This window comes from Notamacropus eugenii, chromosome 5, assembly GCF_028372415.1.
Source record: "Notamacropus eugenii isolate mMacEug1 chromosome 5, mMacEug1.pri_v2, whole genome shotgun sequence".
Lineage (NCBI taxonomy): Eukaryota > Metazoa > Chordata > Mammalia > Diprotodontia > Macropodidae > Notamacropus > Notamacropus eugenii.
This window is the reverse complement of record NC_092876.1, coordinates 461,275,709-461,298,393: the sequence shown is the minus strand read 5'-3', so window position 1 is coordinate 461,298,393 and position 22,685 is coordinate 461,275,709. Positions and strand designations below refer to the sequence as shown.

The following is a 22,685-nucleotide window of genomic DNA, read 5'->3' as shown; positions in this document are numbered from 1 at the left end:
TTTATTCTTTTGATGCAGTCATAAGCTTTTTATATTAAATTTTATTTATTTACAATGGAGGGTGCAAAACTGATTATTTTATATCTGACTGTAATTGAAATTTATAGGCTGATGCCTTTAAAAGTTGACCTTAAAAGTCAGCCAGTCTAACCCCATCATTTTCAGATGATAAAACTGAAGGGAAGTTACAACGGTCATAGATAGCAGAGCTGGGATTTAATTTCAGGTCTTTTCTCTATAGCACATTGCATTACTAGTAATTCACGTATGGAGTAGAAGTGGGTATTTTAAATGTATGAAATGTATAAAACTTAATTTTGAGACTTAACAAATGCAATTTTTCCATGCAAAATAGTTACAAATATACAGCTTGTACCAACCAGGGAGACGTTCATCTGTTGAATAAATAGTTGAATTAATGTAATATGAGTTGACAATTTAGGGCAAGAATTTCAAGATTGAGTGGCCTTCACACTGGCACTACTCATTCAGAAGTATGGGAAAATATAAAAGAAAGCATGCTGGAAAACCTGTTTTTCTGATTACCCGGAGGTATGCAGCCTAAAGACCATTCATCATCTGGTCACCTCTTGCCCAGAAGTATTGAACATAGCCCCTAGTTAAATAGGGATTGATTGCATTGTTTCACTAAATTGGTTCAAACAGTCCTTTTTTTTTTTAGCTGGAATCCAGAGACCCTCTTTGTTCATCTGTTTTTTGTTTGTTTTGTTTTCCATTAAGTCTTTTGGAAGTCCTGTGTCTGACAGTGAAAGTGTCTTTGTCCCCTTCAAGCATAAAGCTGGGTGACCACTTGGCTCCTTATGTTTTAGAGAATACTTTTGTTCAGGGTAGGCTCAGATCATTTGGCCTCTTGAGATGCTGTTGCGATTTCTCCAAGTCCATGCCTTCAAAATGAATATGGCACTAAACTTGGAGAAAATACTAGAAATACAAATTAGGATTAAAAGGAACAAATATATTTTCAGATGGTCTCAGTTTGCCTCTCTGTAGCTGGGCGTGATTTACTTGGGTAAGACTCCTTAATCTCTTGTTATTCTAACCGGCAGTTAAAGATGGTTCACCATAGTTTTGTTGTAAAAGGCTCTTTTGGTCAAGTATTAATGGATTTACCAAAGTGCTAGCTTTGGGTGGCCGGAGTCCTGTTTCTGTCACAATTTGTTGTCAGACAAACCATCCAACCTTCCCTGGGCTTCTCTTATAAAAGTGTCTCTGGTTCTGAGATTCTTTCATTCTATTTTTAGATCCATTTTATCATGGCTAGTTTTTCGTATTTTGAACTAATTTGGGGGTTTTAAAATGAAAATTTTGCTCGCTGGTAGAAATGAGGATACTTCAGGGGTTTTATTTAGGGCATAGAGCCAGTGCTCTAGTTTATTTCTAGATGGTGAATGTTGTCATTGTTAAGGTGGTCTTTACATTGTGGCTATTACATTGGTCTCTACAGATCTGAGTCTGTTTCTCTCTCACAATGGATGGTAATTATCCTTTCTTTTTCAGAGTCCTCTTGATAGAGCACAGGCAGCAAAGAACAAAGGCAACAAGTATTTCAAAGCAGGAAAATATGAGCAAGCCATTCAGTGCTACACGGAGGCCATCAGCCTATGCCCCACAGAGAAGAAAGCGGACCTTTCTACGTTTTATCAAAACAGAGCGGCTGCATTTGAACAGTTGGTATGTCCTAGACTTTTTTCTATTAATTATGCTTTTGTAGCAGTCTGCTAAACTGAAATTTAATTTACTGCTCTTTACTCCAGTCCAATAGCTGCTTTGATCCTTGGGGGATTATGTACACATGAATGTATTTATGATAGGTTTTTATTTTCTTTTTGTGATGTCATGAAATCAAGATTGGTACTTTGTCAAAAGTTTGTTCCTTTAGGATGGTATTTTTGCTTCAAATTGCAGCAAAAGTGGAAAGAGGTGGCACAGGATTGTACAAAGGCTGTTGAGCTTAATCCCAGATATGTGAAAGCTCTCTTTAGACGTGCAAAAGCCCATGAGAAACTAGACAATAAGAAAGAGTGTTTAGAAGGTGAGTTCATTTTGTATTTGATTATTAAATGACTATAGATTCAGCTTTTAAAATGTCTTTCCTATTTGAGACTGAGATTTTGCTTCATGTCTAAAGTTTAGAATGGCAGGGAGGGATTAGAAGGAATCAGAAGCTGACTACGACAGGAAAAAATTAATATGAGAAATTGTGAACATACTGACTTGAATGACATGGAGAATGTGAAGTAGCTAAAAATTAGGTAGCAAAGGTAGTTGGAAGGTGTAGAAAGGCACTGGAGGCTGTCAATGGGACGTTCTGTTGCCATGGTGTAGGTTTAGGGAAGTAGTTTTTAAGGCGGTTCCGTGGCAGCTGGAGTCAGCGTTTGTTACTTGGGCCATATTGGCTGATAAGCTGCAAGTGAGAGCAAGTTATCCAGAGAGGAGATGTCCAGTGAATCTAACTCTGGGACCCATGGAGCCCTTGTGGTCTGGCAGTGGATTTCAGGGGTTCTGGGAACTTAGATGGGAGAAATTATGTCTTTACTTAAGTATAATTGGTTTCCTTTGTAATTCTGTGTACTTTATTCACTTAACAAGTCGAAGACTCCAGAGGTTTCATCAGACTTCCAAAGAGGTTGATGACACAGAAAAGGTTAAGAATTCGGCTCTAAACCACAAACTGTAGAATTTTACCGTGGGAAAGAACCTTTAAAGATACCTAATCAAAGGCTTTGGTAGTCTAGTGAATCTTACAAAGCCGTTCTTAGGATACTGTTTTTAAACTGCATAAAATAAAATACATAGAATTGTAAAGAAAACCAATTACATTGAAATAAAGGTGTGATTTTTTTCTTTCCCATCCAAATTCAGACACTTTGAAATCTGTTCATGGACTGCTGGTTAAGAACCCCTCATGTAGTCCAATCTTCTAGTTTGACAGGTGAGACCCAACATGAAAGGAGTTGATCACGTTGGTTGTTGAGTACTTTGGAAAGTGGCAATTAAGTCTTCATTGTTCCCTGTTTAGCTACAGGATGTTATCAATTAGCTTGTAAAGGCTGAGTTTCTGAGTATACTGGACTGCACACTAAAATTCACATTGCTGCTTTGAAAATTTTTTTTTTATTAAGTTAATGCTAGTATTTCAGTCATCATGATAGTTTAATGCATAAGAATCCCTATTTTTCTCTCTGTTCCTAGATGTCACAGCAGTTTGTATTTTAGAAGGCTTCCAGAACCAACAAAGCATGCTGTTAGCTGATAAAGTTCTTAAACTTCTTGGGAAAGAAAAGGCCAAAGAAAAATACAAGGTAAAATTGATTTGTGCTCTGAGAGATTCCTCAGTGAATGTGAGGAAGAAGCAGTTCAGCTCTGCATCTTATATTTGGGATGTGCTGCCAGTGAAGAAGATCTGAAATTGGAGTTAGTTTTGGATTGTGTGGCTGCTTTGAGTGACTGATCATTTTGTTTTACTAACCTGGATGATTGAGGTTTTCATTGGTTTTGCTGCTTCCCTGCCTTCTAAACTAATTGATTTCTAGGAGGTTTGGGAAAATGAATCTGTAGCATGAAAGTTTTTAAGAAACATGTTTTACAGAAGATGTAAAAGATGGGGTGCCTAACTAATTAGACAGCTGAGAGGAGTAAAGTGATGAGAGCTCAGAACTTGAAATCAGAAACATGTGAGTTCAAATCTTGCTGCAGAATCTTAATAGTGAAGTCCTCGCTTACTTAACTTGAAAAAGTCATTTAACCTCTCTGTGCCTCAGTTTCCTCACTTTTATGAGGATCATAATAACACCTCCCAGGGTTGTTATGAGTGAATTAATATGTGTAAAGCATTTTGCAAACCTTAACTCACTTAGCTGTCATTAAGAATTATCCGTTGCAAATAGATTCTGGACATAGGGCGTGGCTGGTGAGTCATTTGGCTTTCTTATCACATGTAACTTCTCATTTTTACCCTTTCCCACAATTTGTCCTATTTTAAAAAAAAAAACTTACCTTAAGGGTCGCAAAAAGTTGGATCCAACTGAAATTAAACACTCACATGTATCTAAGCACTCAGGATGAAAAATGATGGAATAATAAGATTTTTGTTTTTAACGAATATGAAACTTGGAAAAATCTGAAAATCTCATGGCCTTTTCATTCAGTCAGACCAGTTTGGGGACTGACTTATTAATCACATCATATGCACAAAATTTCTTTGTGTGCTCCTAGATGTTTAATTCAATTAGAGAAACTTGTTAACACAACTTAAGTTCCCACAAGGCATTAGACATTTAGTGCCTGTGCCTTGTTTTGGTCTCATTAGAATTTCAAGGAGAGGGAGAAACAGGTAGCTGGCCTTGCACTCTTGAATGGTTTTATCACTTAACTAAAAGTATTTTTTCCCATGTTGCCAGTGACCTCTTAATTGCTATACATGACATTTTGAGTTCCAAATTCTCTCTTCCTTCTTCCTCTCCCCTCTCCATAGCAAAACCTGTTTCCATAATATGGAAATACTTTGTTAAAGAAAATGTAGACAACCCCCCTAACCCCCAAAAAGGGAAAGATTGTATATTTCAGTCAGTGTTCAGACTCCATCAGCTCTTTCTCTGGAGGTGGATAGCACTTTTCATCATGAGTCCTTTGGAATTTTGATGTTTTAAAACTCCTTCTTCAACATTTTCAGCCAACTTTTCCTGAGTCCTCTCACCTCTCCTGGCCCTCTGACCCTGCTGACTTCCTTTTCAGTGTCCCTTGCTGGATTGTTATGGCCAGTCACTAACAGGCAGTACTCAGGGATATGCTGGAGCTTATAATTTAGTTTTCAGTGTGAGCGTTTGTACCTTAGAAATCAACATGCTACAGTTAGGGTTTAATTATTGTTTTTATTAATTGTCAAGACTTAAAATGGTGGAGAAATCTTTAATAATGCAAATTAAACTTAAAAGAATGTCCTGTATTTTTTTGAAACCCCCCCAGGTATACTCCAACCGTGTCTGGGTTCTAGGCTTTGTTTTTCTACACACCTTTCATGGGTGATTTCATCAGCAACCTTGGACTTAATTATTTCTGTAGATGACTCTCTGTCTCCGAGTTCAGGCAGCTTTTCTAAACTCCAGGCCTGTACCGCCTCTGAGTGTGCCACTACCGCCACAGAATCACAACCTCCTGGTCTTTCCTCCAAACCCATCTGTCTTCCCCCTTCACTATTTTTGTCAAGGATATACCACCCTTGAAGTTAACCAGGTTCACAATCTCGTTTGTCCTCAACTTTCACTTCCACATCAAGGCTTGTTAATCTATAGCAACTCTCACTTCCAGACCTTTTTGTCCTCTGCCTTTTTAACAGGCTGACCCTGTATCCTTGGCCAATTCTTAGAATCCTTAGTTTCTGCCTCAGTTCTACTTGCTGCCCTCTCCCCCAGGACCTTCTCCCAGCTGCTTCAGTTACTTTGTATTCATTTACTTTGTCTATTCTTTGCATTTGTATCTACATGGTGCTTCTCCCAATAGAATGTTTCAATTTTTTCATTATAGATCTCTCCCTCCTAGTGCAGCACCTGGTACATGGTAGGCACTGAATAAATGCTTGTTGATCAAACATTGACAAGATTTAATGATTAAAAACTGCAACTGACAGAACTCAAACTTGAGAATTCTGTTTTATTTCAGTATGATCCTTAGAGCCTTACTTGTGTATTAACTATGGCTTATGCCAGGCATTAAGGCCTTGCTTTGTTCAAGGGGAACCCCCAAAACAGAGCCTGCCCAGCTTGTTTGCTAGATTGTATATGGAGGAACCGTTGGAAAATATGAACAAGAGTGGCAGAAGTAAGAATTGGTTGGTAAGTGTAGTTAGCCAGATTTCTGAAGGAGGAAGACTAGAAGCAACTTGATTCTTTCACATAAGAGAATTTTTCCTTCATCTTAGTCTTCTCTAAATGTTAATGGAAAAGGCACGTTTTAAACTCAGATTCATGTATGAATGAATGAGTCACGGCAAAGACTCCTGAGAAGCAAGCTGTAAAACCCAAAACCCCACTGAATGTGCTTTCATTTAGATTTAAACTCAGTTCTACTGATATATTTTAAAAAGTACAGTTTTGATTTTCTTCTCCTTTATCCTTCACATGCACATACTTTAGCTTTTAACATTTCATCATGTAATTAAATCGCAGAATCGGGAGCCCCTGATGCCGTCTCCACAGTTCATTAAATCTTATTTTAGCTCCTTCACCGATGACATCATCTCTCAGCCAATGCTTAAAGGAGAGAAGTCTGATGAGGACAAAGACAAGGAAGGGGAAGCATTAGAAGTTAGAGAAAAGTAAGTATGCCCAAACCTGCAGGGTTTGTGTTGTTTTTAAACCACACTTTAGCCTCCAAATATCAGGCAAACTCTTGGGACCTTTTGATGGAGGCTTTTGGTCTCTCAAAAGAAATATGCGTCCAATATGCAGAGTTGTTTTAAAAGTGTAGCATCTGCTTATAGTTCATTCTCATTGTGTTCTCTGCCTTGCTTGTCTAAGCAGGTAGTTGTTTCCTCAGGCTGCAAATCTTGTCTAGTTCAGTTGGAGGATCATATATATGTACTCGAAGGTGGAGTGTTGCTAGGTCTTGGTTAGTATAAATAATCCCATTATCTCACTGTTCAAATTTGTACTTCATATTTCCCATTGGGCTATAACCAATTAGCGTAATTTATATAACTAATTTCAAATAGTATAAATTTGAATTCATGCAACCACTTAATAGGCCTGAGCTATATTTTGCTACATATGCAGTTTAGCCAACTATGATAATGGAGGTGGATGAAACTCAAGAGATGCTGTTCATGCCCTTCTGGAAAATATGTGATCCTTTCGAGGTAGTAAATAAGGAACATGAACAATATGGAGCAACACGCATCTTCACAACATGAATGTGTATAGTCTTTTGAAATTTAGGGAAATTGCCCTCTTAGCGGTCATATGACCGTGTGCATGCACCTGAAGCATAATCCACAGATGCAGACTGAGCTGGCCTTACTTTGTAGACAAATCTTAGAGTTATCCGAGAAGAGCTTTGGAGTCATTTCCCTGGTCAGACAGCTCATCTCGTAGCTCTTCATCTCCCCAAGCCCAGCTCACTCCCTGCTCCATGTCTCCTGCGCATAGACACATATTTTGCCTCTACAGCACTTTAGGTAAGGGAAAATGAAGATAATAACAATAATAGCTAACATTTATCAAGCGCCTGCTGTGTGCAGGGCCCTGTGCCAAGTGCTCACAACAATGCGGGGAGGGCGGGACTGGGATTATCCTCATTTTACAAATGAGGAAACTGAGATGAAGTGACTTGCCCAGAGTCACGCAGCTACAACGTGTCTTGGGCCTGCTTTGAACTCAGATCTTCCTGCTCCAGGCCCAGCCCTTCATTTTACAGATGAGGGATATGAGGCCCAGAGAGGAGTTGATCTCTACAAGATCACAGTAACGCATCAGCAGCTCATTTTAAGCCCGGATGCTCTCGTTCCCAGTACTCTTTTCCCTTATTGGGCAGAACTTGAGTGATTTTCCTCCTAAATTTTGCACCTTTTGTCACTCACTTCCTAGGAGATACTTCCAAACTTAACTCAAGATGTTGACTTTCATCTTGGGAAATGATTTGGGTCTTGAGCACATTAAGACCTCTGTGAGTATAACTTTTGGTTCAAGTGCCCAGCATCCAAAAGAAAGTTTTTGTGGAGTCTTGTCTGTGGGTTTCCCCACATTGATGATTGCTTATGTTGCTTTCATTTCGGTAAGTTAGGACAGAGTTGGAGAAATGGCTGGGGGTCAGTGACACTGAGAAGAAGTACATTTTAAAATGATGAAGATCCGTGTAGAATTTATAAGACAAAACATTCTTTTAAATTTTACAAATCCTTAGAAAGTCTCTCTATTAATAATGCAGTGGTTCATGGGCAGAAGTGCTTACCTAGAATCTTAGTAGTTGGAAGGACTTTCCAGGATGCAGTCTAACCTATCCACTATAGCATTTCCTTCGTGCATCCTTAAAAACCTCAGCTTCCAATGTTTCTAACAACGCAAAGCAGCTCATTCCATTTTGAGACAGCTCTGATTATTTGGTCTGCCATGTACAGGATGTCCCAAAAGTTCTGAGTTTGGGGACAGCCCCATATTGTGCCAAAATCTGCATCCTTGTAACTTGGCCATTGGTCCAAGTCTAATCTCTTTTCCCTGTTATCTAATGCTCCAAATGTTGAAAAGTATATTTTACATGCTTTGTAAATCCTAAAGCACTCTCTAAGTATCAAGTGCAGTTGCTTTTGATACTCTGTCCCCTGTTCCACCGTTTGGGCCCTGGGTTTCTATTTGGAGGAAACTGCTGTTTGCTCACCTCACACAGACCGATTGTGGCCAGACTGAAGGATGTCATTAACGAACACTTCTGTTAACATTGTTTCCAGCTCTGGATATTTAAAGGCTAAGCAATACATGGAAGAAGAGAACTATGATAAAATCATCAGTGAGTGCACAAAAGAAGTAGATGCTAGAGGTAAATACACAGCGGAAGCATTGCTGCTGCGAGCTACCTTCTACTTACTCATCGGCAATGCCAATGCAGCCAAGCCAGATTTAGATCAGGTCATCAGCATGGAAGATGCCAATGTGAAGGTAAAAAAGTGATTTTTTTCCTTCTTTTTTTTTTCCTCTTTTAATATGTCATAGTGTTGTGGGAAGGAAGATCCTTGTGTAAGGGTTTGCTCTGCAGTTGTCCTGTTGTTTTCAGTCATGCCTGACTCTTCTTGGCTCCATTGGAGGTTTTCTTGGCAAAGATACTAGTGTAGTTTGCCATTTCCTTCTCTAGGTCATTTTACAAATGAGAAAACTGAGGCAAACAGGGTTAAGTGACTTGTCTTTGACCAGATTTGAACCCAGGGAGATGAATCATTCTCACTCCAGGCCTTTACCTGTTGCACCACCTGGCTGCCCTCACATGGCGCCCTTATACGTTATTATAAAAATATTTCTTTGTGCTGGGAGTAAAATGACCCAGTGATGTTAAATATCAATGGTCTTTCCTTAGGAAAGGTGTTGCTTTTTTTTAATTCTACAGGGCAGTATCAGTTTTCTTACCCAGCCATCTACATGCAATGAGATGACAAAGGGAATTCAGGATCTACATGGCAGATTGAGTTCTTTTCTTGTTTGTAAGACCCTTGTGCATAATGGATGGCACAGTAATACAAGCTTACAAAGGCACTCAATTGTATAAATTTAACAGTAGTGTTAGGTATTTAGCAGAAAAATTATTGTAATTTGCAAAAAAATCAAGGACTTTACCTCTGGTTAGCATGGGTAATTTACTTAGGCTTCCCATGCCTCTGGTTCTTTATAAAATGATTAATCTCTAGGCTCTTTCTACTGGTATTTTTTCCTTGCTGAAAAGAAGGGATTTCTGTTATCAGTGTTGGTCAGCATTAGCTCATAAACTGTTCAACTAGTAAATCCTACAGGAGAAAACACCCAGATAATAACATGCGTATTTTTTGTCTAATGCTAATTATCTAATATGATTAGAATAAGATAGTGAGATGCTTAACTAGTCTTGAGGTATGTGTTTCCACTCCAAAGCTTTGGTTTAAAACCACTGTTTCTCATTTTCTGATCATAAATAGAAGTAGAGCTCACCGTCTGCACTAGCACTCGCCCTTTCACACTGACTGAAGACCTGCTCTGGGGAGGTGAGGTCAGTGCTAGGACTGGGGAGTGAAGACAAGAAGCCATCACCCCAAGGAGTTTACAGTTTAGGGTTGTGAAGTAGGATTTGGGCCAGGGCTGCTGTGACTCATCAGGGAGGGAGGGGGACTCTGGTAGAAGTTCACTCTTCCACTGCCAGTAGCAATTTATCTGGAACCCAAGAGAGTTTCAGGGTTCCCTGGATGACTTGCCTAAGTCACAGAACCAGAATGTGTGAGAAGTTCAGGACTTGAACCCTGGTCTTTATGACTCTGAACCTGGTCCTCTCTCCAGTGGCCCCTTGACAATGTCATAGTAACAGATAGCTATGATGCAATGTGAAATACAATACGTGCTCCAAGAAAGACTGAATAGTGTTGTAAGAATTCAAAGGATGACGTTGATAACACCTGAGATTTTTAATCTTTCATACGTTTCAATCAACAGCTTCGTGCAAATGCCCTGATCAAAAGAGGCAGCATGTACATGCAACAGCAGCAGCCTTTGCTCTCTACTCAGGATTTTAACATGGCTGCCGATATTGACCCCCAGAACGCGGACGTCTACCATCACCGAGGACAGGTAAACACAGTTCTCTGCTTAACATTCTGACCTTTGGAAATGATCTTCCACGTTCTAGAGGTTTTTGCTGATATCTTGATTTCTGATGCCTTCATTTCTTTTCTTGTCTGGGTTTGCCTTCCTCGTGCCAGTCAGAAGTGTTAGGGACACAGTCCCACAGTCATTACACCACGCAGTCTCAGGCCTCTCATTTCTTTTGGTCCTTTTTTTTTTTTTAAAGGAATTAGACACTAAAGACTATGGTAACTGTCGTTTTGTGATGATATGTAAAGTGCTGGGTTTCTAGAACCAAGATACTTCTAGAAATATCAAGTAAAATGTTCTAGAGACCTGTATTTGAGGTGCTATGCTTGTAGCTTTTAGGAAGCAGAAAACCCTGTTTCCCTCCCACACTCTGTTTCCCTCTTGTGTAAAAATGGAGTAAGACTAGATGCCCCCTCCAGCTCTCAGTCTATGATCTTTGGATCCTAAGGAGGCTGAAGCAGAGAAATGTTTCCTTTCCATTTTTCAGTAAGATGTGAAATATGTACACCATACATTTATTTTAAGTTGCCACAAGCCATCAGAGTAATTTTGAGTGTATGTTACAAACATTTTACAATAACAATATTAATTTAATGCTCTTTTATGTTCTCTGCGTGCCTTGGATTGTCCTCTATATCATCTGCAGGACAGGAAATGTATTCCCATTTTTTAAATGTATAAATTACTTGAATTTTATAGCTGTTGTACCTTTTGCTTTTCTGATATTGTTGTCACATCTAATTTCTTTGAAGTCTTGGTTTAGGAATGCAATCTCAGTTATTTTCACCCTTTTTTTCCAATGGGAAAATAATTATATGATTGTTTCTAGGAACATATCTTCATGTAAGATGTGCAGTTTTTTCCCTTAGTTTCGTGGTAGGGGTGGATGAGTATTTTTTGGTGATGGTTTATTTGGGAAATCTTTCCTTTCCCTTGCATTTACTACACATTTTGCTTAGAAGAAAGGGTTTAATCGGAAAAAAATTACAATGCAAAAATGCTAACTTCACTTTCTAGCAGTTCCTTTGAGATAAATTCTAAATCAGTGTTTCTTAACAGCAAATATTCACTTAGTATTTTAGTGTTATTCAGAACTGTGCTTAGACAGAATGCATATTTTCCTTACTGGTGCTGGTACTTGCTTTTTATAAAATAATTTGGAAATAAGAATTTTGTTTTTATTTCCTTAGTTGAAGATCCTTCTTGATCAGGTTGAAGAAGCAGTGGCAGATTTTGATGAATGTATTCGATTACGACCTGATTCTGCCCTGGCCCAAGCTCAGAAGTGTTTTGCATTGGTAGGTATTTCTACCTTAAGTATTTTAAATATCACTGAAGTTCATTTTCATTATTTTATTTGCCCCTGTTTTATAAGGGGTATTTGTATATGAAAAACATTCTATTAAGGACCATTTACATGTGTATTTACTTTGATATTTTTTATTCATCTTGTAGATGTCATCCTACCGAGCTCAAGACCATATTTAATGTCCCATGGCCCTAAAGCACTTGCTCTAGGGTTAAAAGAACTGCATTTCCATCCAGCTACTGATATTTACTAGCTGTTCAACTCTGAGCAAATCACTTCACCTTCCTGGGCCCTGGTTTCCTCAGCTGTAAAATGAGAGGCTTGGATTAGGTGTACTATAAGGCCCTTTCACCTCAAAGACTTAGAAATCTCCCAATCTATCTATGATTGTGTCCTCTTCTAGGTAAATAATGAAGTGGCCAGCATGAAATGATGTATCATTAAGAATGAGGGGCTGGTCACTATCAAAATACCCCCAACAAATCTTTTGCTAACATATTTGTCTGGAATGTATCAGAACTTAAAGCATTTTGTACAGTTGCCCACCTGAAAAATCTAAAGAATGCAGATGCCATTTTATGTCCCATTACTGCTGACTTTCATGATTTGGAGGTTTCTAGTTCGACTGGCCTGCTATGAGTGTGTGTTTTGTTTTAAAAACAGTATCGTCAAGCTTACACAGGAAACAATTCTACACAAGTCCAGGCAGCTATGAAAGGCTTTGAGGATGTCATAAAGAAATTTCCAAAATGTGCTGAAGGCTATGCATTGTATGCCCAGGTAAGTGATGGTAGACATTTTATTACTTTTGCTAAGCAAAATTCCACTAAAATCCTCTAACCAATTCTCACTAAACCCTGAATTCTGGTAATTCAGAGTAGAAAGATGTAATCTCTCTATTACTTCTAGATATATGCAGTTGCTAATTTATTTTGCTTTAGATCAGGACTTCTTAACTTACGGACTGAATTCTTTTTTAACTATTTCAGTATAACTGGCTTTCTTTGTGATCTCACTTAAAGTACGTAAAACCATCATTTTGAAAAGAAGTCCATGGCACAAAAATAGTTCGGAACGCTGCTTTAGATGCAGACAATAGTCCTCTGACGTGGCAAAGTAGACCATATGTTGGAATTTTTGATTATTCCAACAGGTTCCTCTTGAAGCAGCTACTCCAAAATACAGGTGACTAAAAAAATATGAGCTTGCATCTGAACACCCACCTGATTTGAACATTTGAGTTGAATTTGGAGTCCTGAGATTCTAAAATGATCTAAGTGATTAACAGCCCTTGTGTCACCTCACCCTTCTCTACCCAACTCCTGCCCTCTGTACTTTGAAGTAATTAAATCATTGCCCTTTTAACCACTTCCTTATACTATGGCGGTTAAAAAGCACCTATTTTTCTACTTAGAAAAACAAAGTATTCTTAGGTGGTTACCGGTCATCTCTTAATTGCTTTTTCAGTCCATCTCCTTCTTTGACTTTTGGAGTATTTGCCTCTGACCATCCTCCTGGATACTCTCATCTCTTGAGTTTTTTGACTTGCTCTATGTCTTGGTTCTGTCTGTATAACTACTTATTGTCAGTCTCCTTTGCTAGTCTTTCCTGGAGAACTAGCCCCCCACCTAACCTCACTCCAGCTGTGGCTGTGCCCCCAGTGTTCTGTCCTGAGGCTTTTTTCCTCACATTGTTTCCCGCTGATCTCACTGGCTCCCGTGCAGTCAGTTATTATCTATACAGAGAATTAATCCTAGATCTGTATTACTCAGCCTAATCTTTATTTTCAGTTGCAATCCCACACCACCCAACTGCCTTTTAGACATTTCAAATTGAACGTCCCATAGATGATACTGCTTTCCTTTCTTCCCCACCCTCCCCTGAAATCCACTCCCCATTCAAATGTTCTCCCACCTTTTTTTTTTTTTTAAGTCACCCAAGGTCGGAACCTCACTATTGTCCTTGGCTCTTGATTTCTTCTCATCTACATATTGGTTGTCATGTTTTGTGGATTGTGCATCCACAGTTTTTGAACTTATCCCCTTCTCTGTACTCATTCCACGCTGTAGATCAAGTTCCAATCACCTCTTTAAAAAAACCGAATTGCCCAGATTTCCTCCATATTCGCCCACCCCAAAGAGCCATCCCTTAAAGTAGAGTTTTTGCAAAAAGAAAAGGGGTGGAAAACAGTAAAACTTATCAAAACCTCAAAAAATCTTGACATTATCTGCAGCCTTCCTCCTCTGCAGACCTCCGACCCCTTCCGAGGAGCTCCAGTCAGAGGCGGGAACGGTGTTCTCTCGTCACTCTTCTTTGGGATCACTCTTGTTCTTTGTACGTTTGTACTGTTCATCCTTTGTGGAGATTGTTTCCATTTACATTGGTGTGATTAATCATCGTGTTTATTCTTTTCTTGGCTTTGTTTGATTTTGAATTAGTCTTTCCATTCTTCCATATTCATGTCTGTTTTTCCTTAAAACACAGTAATAATCCTTTGCATTAATTTTAGTTAATCTAGTTTTAGTTTAGTTCTTCCACAGTAGATAGATATCTATATATATTTTCTTTTTTTTTTTTTGCTACTACAAAAAGTGCTGCTATGACTATATGGTGCCTTGCCTTTTTGTCACTGAGTTCTTGGGGTACATGTGTAACAGTGGAATCTCTGGGTCAGTATTTTAGCCACTTTATTTGTATTATTCCAAATTGTTTTCCAAAATGGTTACACTAATTTCCAGCTCTACCAGCATTGCATTAGTGTGCCCATCTTTCCACAACCTACAAGCAACATTGACTTCCTGTGTATTTTCATCTTCACCAATTTGCTGAATGTGACTTGAAAACCTCATGGTTGCTTTTCTCATTATCAGTGATTTGCAGCGTTCCTCCATTTAGTTGTTAATAGCATGCAGTGATTATTTGGAGAGCTGTTTGTTACGGCCTTTGATGACTTACCTTTAATGGCCTTACCAGTCACTCCTCCACGTACTCTGCAATTCAGCAACATGGATCTCCTCCTCAAACAAGGCTCTCCATCTCCAGACTCCCATCACTGGAATATTCTTCCTCCACAACTCTGCACCCTAGCTTCCTTCAAATCCCAACTAAAATTTCATCTTTAAGAAGGCTTTCCTGATTCTCTCCCCTTCTCCCCATCCCACTAGTATTATTATATATAAATAATATCTTGGTTATTTCCAGTTTAACCTGCATATATCTTACTTGCACATTGTTGTTTGCATGTTGTCTCCCGCATTACACTGAGCTTCTTGAGGGTGGAGACTCTTGCCTCTCTTCATAGCTCCAGAGCTTAGCATAGTACCTGACCCATAGTGGGTGCTTAATGTTTATTAACAGACTGCTGAGGAGAAAATTAAAGGAAGCTTTTTTGAGAAGTTGACTTGTGAATTTTGCTTTAAAAGATGGGTAGGAATTCAGTTTATACACAGGATTGACAACTAAAGAGGATATATAGGCTATTCTGTTGGGTAAATGAAAGCAAAGACAGGAAGGTGTCCAGTGCAGACCTGCCCTGTTACCTTCCTCTTGTCGTTACCTTACGGATATAGAAAATATGCTGGTACTCTTGGGGTACCTTTTGGGGAGAGGAGTTTTTTAAAGGAATATGTGAAGAAGCAAGCCGTACCAGTGTTAAGCTTGTGTGCTCCCTCCTTAGTGATCATTTAATGAAGCATCTTTAGTGGAAGTTGGAAGGCTCCTTGTAGCATTCTGTGCGTTTAATGCTTCATCATGGGTGCGTCCGAGGGGTTTTTGAAATGCATTTTAAAGGTAAGGTGCTGGGCCCTGGTTAAAATGATCACTGACGAGGAGAACTGAGCATTGTTTGTCTGTTATGAAAGCATTTCCAACATGTACCTCTTGGAGTAAGCTTTTAAAATATTGTGATGCAGAGAAGAGAGCGCGTAGCACTGATGGACCTTATGTAAAACCTGTTTGGTGAAGAGTTTGGCGTCAGAGTTGAGAGTTTGTCTTAGAGTTTGTCGGTACAAACATGAGATCCAGGAATGCTCTTCTGCTCGGGGTGTTGAGGGAGGACGCATAGAAACCACTGACAGAAATGGAGAGAATTAAGCAGCCAGCTGATGACGCTGAGAATTTGTGGCTCATGTTACTGAGTTCCAATGAATTGTCTCCTCACAGGCACTAACAGATCAGCAACAGTTTGGCAAAGCAGATGAAATGTATGATAGATGTATTGACTTGGAACCAGACAACGCCACCACGTATGTCCACAAAGGGTATGTATTTTTGTGGTTTCTGTTTATTTCACCATTTTCCCAGTTAAATGGTTTGAAGTTGGCAAAATAAGAGATTTAAGTCAAACTTCCCACAGCACGTGACGTTTCAATTCTTTTCCAATACAATATGACTTAAAGGTGAAGAACGCAGCGCTGTTGATGTATCCCAACGCTATTAACAACTTCCCCATGCACACAGCTATGATTACGAGAGAAGGGGAAAGCCAGCGAGTGTTAAACCATCTACCACTTTTTGTTGAGTCGTCTCAGTCTTGTCTGACTCTTCCGTGACTCGGTTTCCCCTTTGGGCTTTTCTTGGGCAGAGATACTGGGGTGGTTTGCCATTTTCTTCTCCAGCACATTTTAGAGAGAAAGAAACTAAGGCAAATGAGGTTAAGTGACTGGACTAAGGTCACACAGCTAGGAAGTTTCTGAGGCCAGATTGATACTTAGGGAGATGCATCTTCCTTAGTGAAGGCCCAGCACTTTATCCTCTGTGCCTTAACTTAGCCACCACTCCTGTCAAGCTAACTCAGTTTTCAAAAATCAGTATCCATATACTTCATTCTTACAGACAAATGACAGTAACTGGTGGGAAGAAATAATTTCATGATTAATCTTCATGTAAGTAATCTAGTTCTTAGAGCAGTGTTGACATGATGCAGCTCCTTATGACATTATGTACATGCCAAAGATGGTTGCCTTTGTTTTTGTTGTTACGGAAATAAGCTGGATGTTTCTTTAGCTCCCCCCCCAGCTTTTGTCCTAGAGTTGTTTCTGTACCTATAGATCCTCTGGACCAAAAGGTCTTGAGCTGTCATAATCCCAGGTCTTTGATAAAGGAATGGAATTCTTTATAAAGTTTATAATAGAAAAAGACCCTAGAAAAGAAGATCCCTTTTACAGCTTAGTTTTATAGTACCTTATCTTCTACAGGTATTTGAATTAATCACTATAAGAAGAGAGGAAGTATACTGGAAAATAAAGCATACATTTTATATGAGAGATTCATAAACCCTAAACTGAGTTTCCAGATAGGATGGTCTTCTCCTTGCCCTTCCACCCCCACCCTCACCCTTTCCCTTTTTACTTTGTTCATGCTTCTCTCCCACCTCCCCACCATCCCCTAAAATAAAACCAGCCTCCTCCCTCATCAGATATGACTTGTTTTCAGGGCCCGCCTCAAATCCCACACCTTCCAGGAAGCTTTTTCTGTTTCTGCCATCCATGCTCTTTATTTTAGCACTTAATCTCTATGATTAAATTTGCCATTAATTTTTTATGCACCATTTTGTATCACTTTTCCTTCTCCAACCAGACGACATCTTCTGAGGGCAAAGACTTAATTTTATACCTTCTGTCCCTGACCAGTGATGGGGGGGAGGCTGTCATTTAGGAAATGCCTCACTGACTTTGAACTTTCTTTCCCTTTTCCAGTTTGCTTCAGCTTCAGTGGAAACAAGACCTAGAGAAAGGTTTGGAACTTATTAGCAAGGCCATCGAAATCGACAACAAGTGTGATTTTGCATATGAAACAATGGGAACTATTGAAGTGCAGAGGTAAAAATAATTTACCTTGTGGAGCCTGTTAGAATACTGGAGGGTCAGGACAGTTCCGAAATTTTTTTTTACCCCTCTTCACAGTGGTTGACATAAAGCCTACTCAGTGACTAATAAAATGGTTTTCTACTGCGATTTTAACTGTGAGTTGGAAAGACCTCCAAGGACAGCCATCTACCCCACTCTTGAAGTAGCTCATTCTGCTCTGCCTCCACCTTCTCTGTAGCTTGGAGTTTTGATGCCAATACCACACACTCACTTGTATTTGAATTCAGATTTGGCTAAACTTGGAAGTTCCTCATTTCCTGTTTACCTTTTTTCTACAAGGGCTAGATGTGTTCAGCTAGTTTTCATCGGTAATAAGAACCTAGTGCTTACAGGACAATTTTTTATCATTTTCTGTCAAAGAATATTTAAATCAGGATATGCAAATATTCCCAAGCTCATAATGAGTGGACTGACCATTGTTGGTCAGCAGATTTTTCTGCATTTTCTAGTTCTCCAGACTAGAAACACATCTTAGGGTAGTAACAGAATGAGTTAAGGCTACACATTAGATGTGTGACCTTTAGCAAATTAACCTTTCTGGTCTGACATTCCCTTGTTAAGAGTTTAATATTGCTAAGGCAGAAATGAGTTTCTGTCTGGAGAAGTATAAGTTGCCCAGAATCAAATGAAGCTTAGAATCTGCAAGCTGACCGGAAATGATCACAGATATGCCTGGGTCCTCTTCACCTGCTCTGTTTCCAGGGCAGGGGCGGAATGGTCACAGGTTTGATGAAGCACTGGGTGAAGTTTGTATAGAGAAATATGAGTTGAATCACTGACTTCGCTATTCATTGAATACTAAGTTCTGTGGCCAAGATAAGCCAACCTTGAATTAATGATATGAAATGCAATTGATTTTGAAGAGCTTAGGTGTAGAGTACTTTGTCTTGCACTTTAATGGAACAATGGCTATAGCTATTAAACTCCATTTTAAAAATAATATTTACCATCCTGGGAAAAGTTGAAAATGTGACTTGTCCATGTCTCATGAACAAAAATACATCCTTCTCCTATACTGAATTGCTTGCCTTCCAAAGGGAAGGGGTGGGGAGGGAGGGAGCTAAAGAAGTTGGAACTCAAAGTGTTAGGATCAAAAGTAATGTTCTTACCACTGGGAAATAAGAAATACAGGGTAAGGGGTCAAGAAAGCTATCTGGCCCTACAGGACAAAAGAGAAGACGGAGACAAGGGCAGGGAGGAAGGATAGAGGAGAGAGCAGATTGGTCACAGGGGCAATTAGAATGCTTGGGTTTGGGGGGGGAGGGGATAAAAGGGGAGAAAAATTTGTAACCCAAAATTTTGTGAAAATAAATGTTAAAAGTTAAATAAAAAAAAAATACATCCTTCTCATTGCTCAGAGCTCCCTATTTCACAGCAGGGGTTTAATAACTCATCGGTTTAAACTTAGCAGTCAGGTTGCTGTCATTTGGCTTCTTTCACAATTATAAAATTGGTGGTGTTGTGTTGACTTGGATTTTTTGTCCTTTCAGGGGAAATATGGATAAAGCCATTGACATGTTCAACAAGGCGATTAACCTGGCCAAATCAGAAATGGAGATGGCACACCTGTATTCACTTTGTGATGCTGCCTATGCCCAGACAGAAGTTGCAAAGAAATATGGATTAAAACCTCCTACATTGTAAGACAGCTGGGAAAGGAAAACCGACCCTCCTTTTCGACGTCCGTGTACACTTCAGCCGAGCCTCCAGATGCGATCAGACCGTGGTGAATGGTGGAACTTAGTTTTTCCGTTTGTGGTGTTTGTCATTTGTTCCATCTGTTTAATGTTTAGGTGTTGTGGGAGTGGCTGTTCGAGGAAATTGGCAGTGTGGAAGCTGATTCCCAACACAACAGAAAGGGAGATCTGAAACCACGTTGCAAAGGCCATGCAAATAAAAATTTGGATTTGTTCGGGGCGGGGGGAGTGATTATGTTTTGGATGATTGCTTTTATTTTTACATATGTGTGCATATATGTGATGTACATATATGCACACATGTGAGCATTTTACAGCATGTTGGTTTTAGAAATAATATGGCGAGTGCTACAAAATAGATTTCTTTTATATGCAATTAATCCCTATGGGTTGATTATTTGTTTTTCAAGAGGAAGAAAAGTATGTTTTTGTTTTTAAAGCTAAATTGAGAGAGAACCTTAAACCTGACCAGAGCCTTCTGCATAACTCTAGGAAGAACCTGGTGGCAGCTACTGATCATTTGATCATTTTCCACAGCACTAATAAATGATGAGAAATATAAATAGCTTCAAATCTAAAGCAACCACAAATTCCCTATAGTAAACTATGCAGAAGCAAAAAATCTGTGTTGAAGGAATTGTAGGCTGCAAGACTTAGAAGACTTTTAATGGCATCGCTATTGTTGGGGGAGTAGACCACTCAAGAGGTAAAAGAGGTGGGTTTTTAAAGGCCTAAGACTATTTTCTGAACTTGGTACTGCTAGACTTAATGGTGTACACTTTTTTTAAAGAAATGGAAGTGCTGGCTTATGTATATGATCTCAATAAAAATGTAATGAATGTGATACATGGAAATATTTGATTTAAAATAACTAGTAAAGAAAATTTGGTAAAGGAATGTGCATTTATTAAGGACTTAAATATTATTGTCAAGAGTCCAGTATTTCCTGAAATGGCAAGTGTTTGAGTGTTTCACCAAGTTACAGCAACAGAATTAGAAAAAGTACCTTTTCTGAGGCACTGCTTTTTATATAAAAGTACGTATGCGGGATTTCTAGTTTTAATTCAGTGCCCTTTGTTATGAGGTTCGTTCTGAGTGCTAATATCTAGGAATCTGTTGACAATTTAGGACACCTGATATCTGTTTACATTTTTTTACTCACTCATACATCAGTCCTTTGTTTAGTCCTAGTTATCACTTTATTCAGACTGTCCTTTGTGGTTATAATCCTAATTTACTGGCAGAGTGCCCCATTTTTGTTGCCTGGGTTTTGTTTTTTTAAAGCAGTGACCATCAGATAGTGTCTCATTAAGCCTGAGCCTCAGAGAATATATACCACAATAATTAGGGCCTTATGCCATCCCTTTGGGGAACTAAAATCTTGTTAGTTACGGGGTCTGGGGTGAGGAGATGCCGCTTATCCAAAGGGCCAGATTCACTGGGTGCTTTTACTTCTGAAACCAAATAAACCTTGTCAGCGCCAACACTACCTTTTTAGTGTCTGCATGGTCCCTCTTCCACAGTAGGGATAGTAACTCCTGGCTTCAGGAGATCATGGGTCTAAAGGTAGCAAATTGGGAAGTGAAATTTTTTTTTGACAGCCAGGATATTGACAATTAAGATCCAAGGGCTCTCTCTCCATTTTTAGTCTTTAAATTATGCACCTTCCTGGACAACCACTGCTGAATTCAGGAGGGTTCCTTATCCCCAACTTAAAATTCCTCTGATTCTCTAAAAGGGTTTTTATTCGCATGGCCTTCTTGTCATTGACACTGACATTTTCTTGTACTCTTCTCCCTTCCTCCCCCCGGGGAGGGGTAGGAAAAAACCACACAAAGGAAAATGACGCATGTGCCGTTCAATATTATCATTCCAAATCCTCACGGACTGTTGCCTGTTCTTAAAATGAAACTGCACTGAAAGCTACATTTGTCTGTAACTTTTCTTTTGTAAATGAACTCACATGTAAATTCACCAAATAAATATTACATTCGAGTTTTTCTTAACTTCATTTTTTAAAGATGGAACAGTAGGGTAAGTGATCACCAAATGGTAGCAGCTTACTGCTACAAGGTAATGGTAGTAGTTGGAAAATACTAGCAGTGTTAGATGTGAGAACATTCAGTTCATTGGAATGACGTGTACTCCAGGATAAAATAAGACAAGAGTGGCATTCCTTTAAAAACAAGGGTCAACAGACTATGGCTTGACACCTGTGGGCTCATTGGACCCTACAAGAAGAGCAGAAAAGAACTGCGTGGAACAACATGGCAGGTGACATTGTGGGGAAGGGGGCAAATCACAGTAATCATCAATACTTTGAATTCCTACAATACTGGACAAACCAAAGGAAATGATGGACTTATTCAGGATGCATTATTTAAACACTGATGTTAGGAGGCAGCTTTTTTTTTTTTTTTTTGTAATAAGGACATCAAAGTATTTGCAGTAATGGTCATGGAAGACTGTCCTACCCTAATTTGTCAGGACCGATTGTGCTGTAGTACTGTGACAAGATGGCCAGTCAAATCAAGACTCCTCCTTATCTTTCTTTTACCCCATCCAACCTGTACTTTAAAAAAATCTTCTATCAATAATTTTCTTATCACCCACATTTCTGTGTTACCCTTCCTCCATCCAAGAATAAAAATGAAACCCAGGAAAAACATACATTTAAAAATTAAGAGTGCTGTTTACATGTAGTTCTTCTGTACTTATGGCATTCCATGTTCATAATCCCTCCCACTCCATTTGCAAAGGAGAAGTGCCTTCTCTTAGACCTTCATCCTGAGGACTGCGTGTGCTCACTCTAGGTCCTTGGGTGCAGCCTTCTGACCGAGTTTTAGAAAGGGCATTTGTGCTATGAAATTGGGATTTTAACTTTTTTCTTTCTGTGTGTGTTGTTGCCGCTGCCTATCTCCACCACTCTGCCTTAGTTAATTCGTCATCACATTCACATTCTGCTTGTTTCACCACACCCCCCAACTGAAGGATTTCTATTTTGTTTCTAGTATGTTGGTGTGAGACTTTTTTTAAATCATTAATATTCTTGGGGCATATTCCTATCTCTGGGCCTTGACCCCAAAAGGTATGGACATTTTGGTTACTTGTTTAGCATAGTTCCAGATTGTTTTCCATGATGGTTAGAGCAGTTCTCTCCACCCCAAGCCCCAATATGTGCTTTTAAAAATAACTTTCAAATTATAACAAAATATAACTGCTGGTCCTGCAAAAAAAACCAGTAAATAACGTTTATAGAGCATCTCACGGAGATTCCATATCTATCGCCAAGTTTGTTACAATTGTATCCTGAAAACTGAAATTTAATCAACACTTTCATTACAGAGCACTACACTAGATAAACATATACAGATGGCTCTGGTCACCACTGAGTAACCAGACTGTCACACAACACAATTCTTAGACAAGTGGTAGACGAGTCCGATCCCTTAAGGGGTGAAGTCAGGGAACTAGT

General features: G+C 39.2%; 1 protein-coding gene across 1 annotated transcript in view; it reads left to right on the top strand.

Moving 5' to 3' along the window:
- TOMM70 (translocase of outer mitochondrial membrane 70) overlaps positions 1–21,205 on the top strand; it is a 33,889-nt gene extending 12,684 nt beyond the window's left edge. Inside the window, exons 2-12 of the mRNA XM_072615394.1 lie at positions 1,519–1,692; positions 1,927–2,053; positions 3,214–3,323; positions 6,186–6,334; positions 8,459–8,666; positions 10,179–10,313; positions 11,528–11,635; positions 12,310–12,426; positions 15,808–15,905; positions 17,343–17,465; positions 19,004–21,205. Of these exons, the coding sequence (XP_072471495.1) occupies positions 1,519–1,692; positions 1,927–2,053; positions 3,214–3,323; positions 6,186–6,334; positions 8,459–8,666; positions 10,179–10,313; positions 11,528–11,635; positions 12,310–12,426; positions 15,808–15,905; positions 17,343–17,465; positions 19,004–19,157 (1,503 nt within the window). The 3' untranslated portion in view covers positions 19,158–21,205. The remainder of the gene's footprint in view (positions 1–1,518; positions 1,693–1,926; positions 2,054–3,213; positions 3,324–6,185; positions 6,335–8,458; positions 8,667–10,178; positions 10,314–11,527; positions 11,636–12,309; positions 12,427–15,807; positions 15,906–17,342; positions 17,466–19,003) is intronic.
- Positions 21,206–22,685: the final 1,480 nt, after the last annotated feature.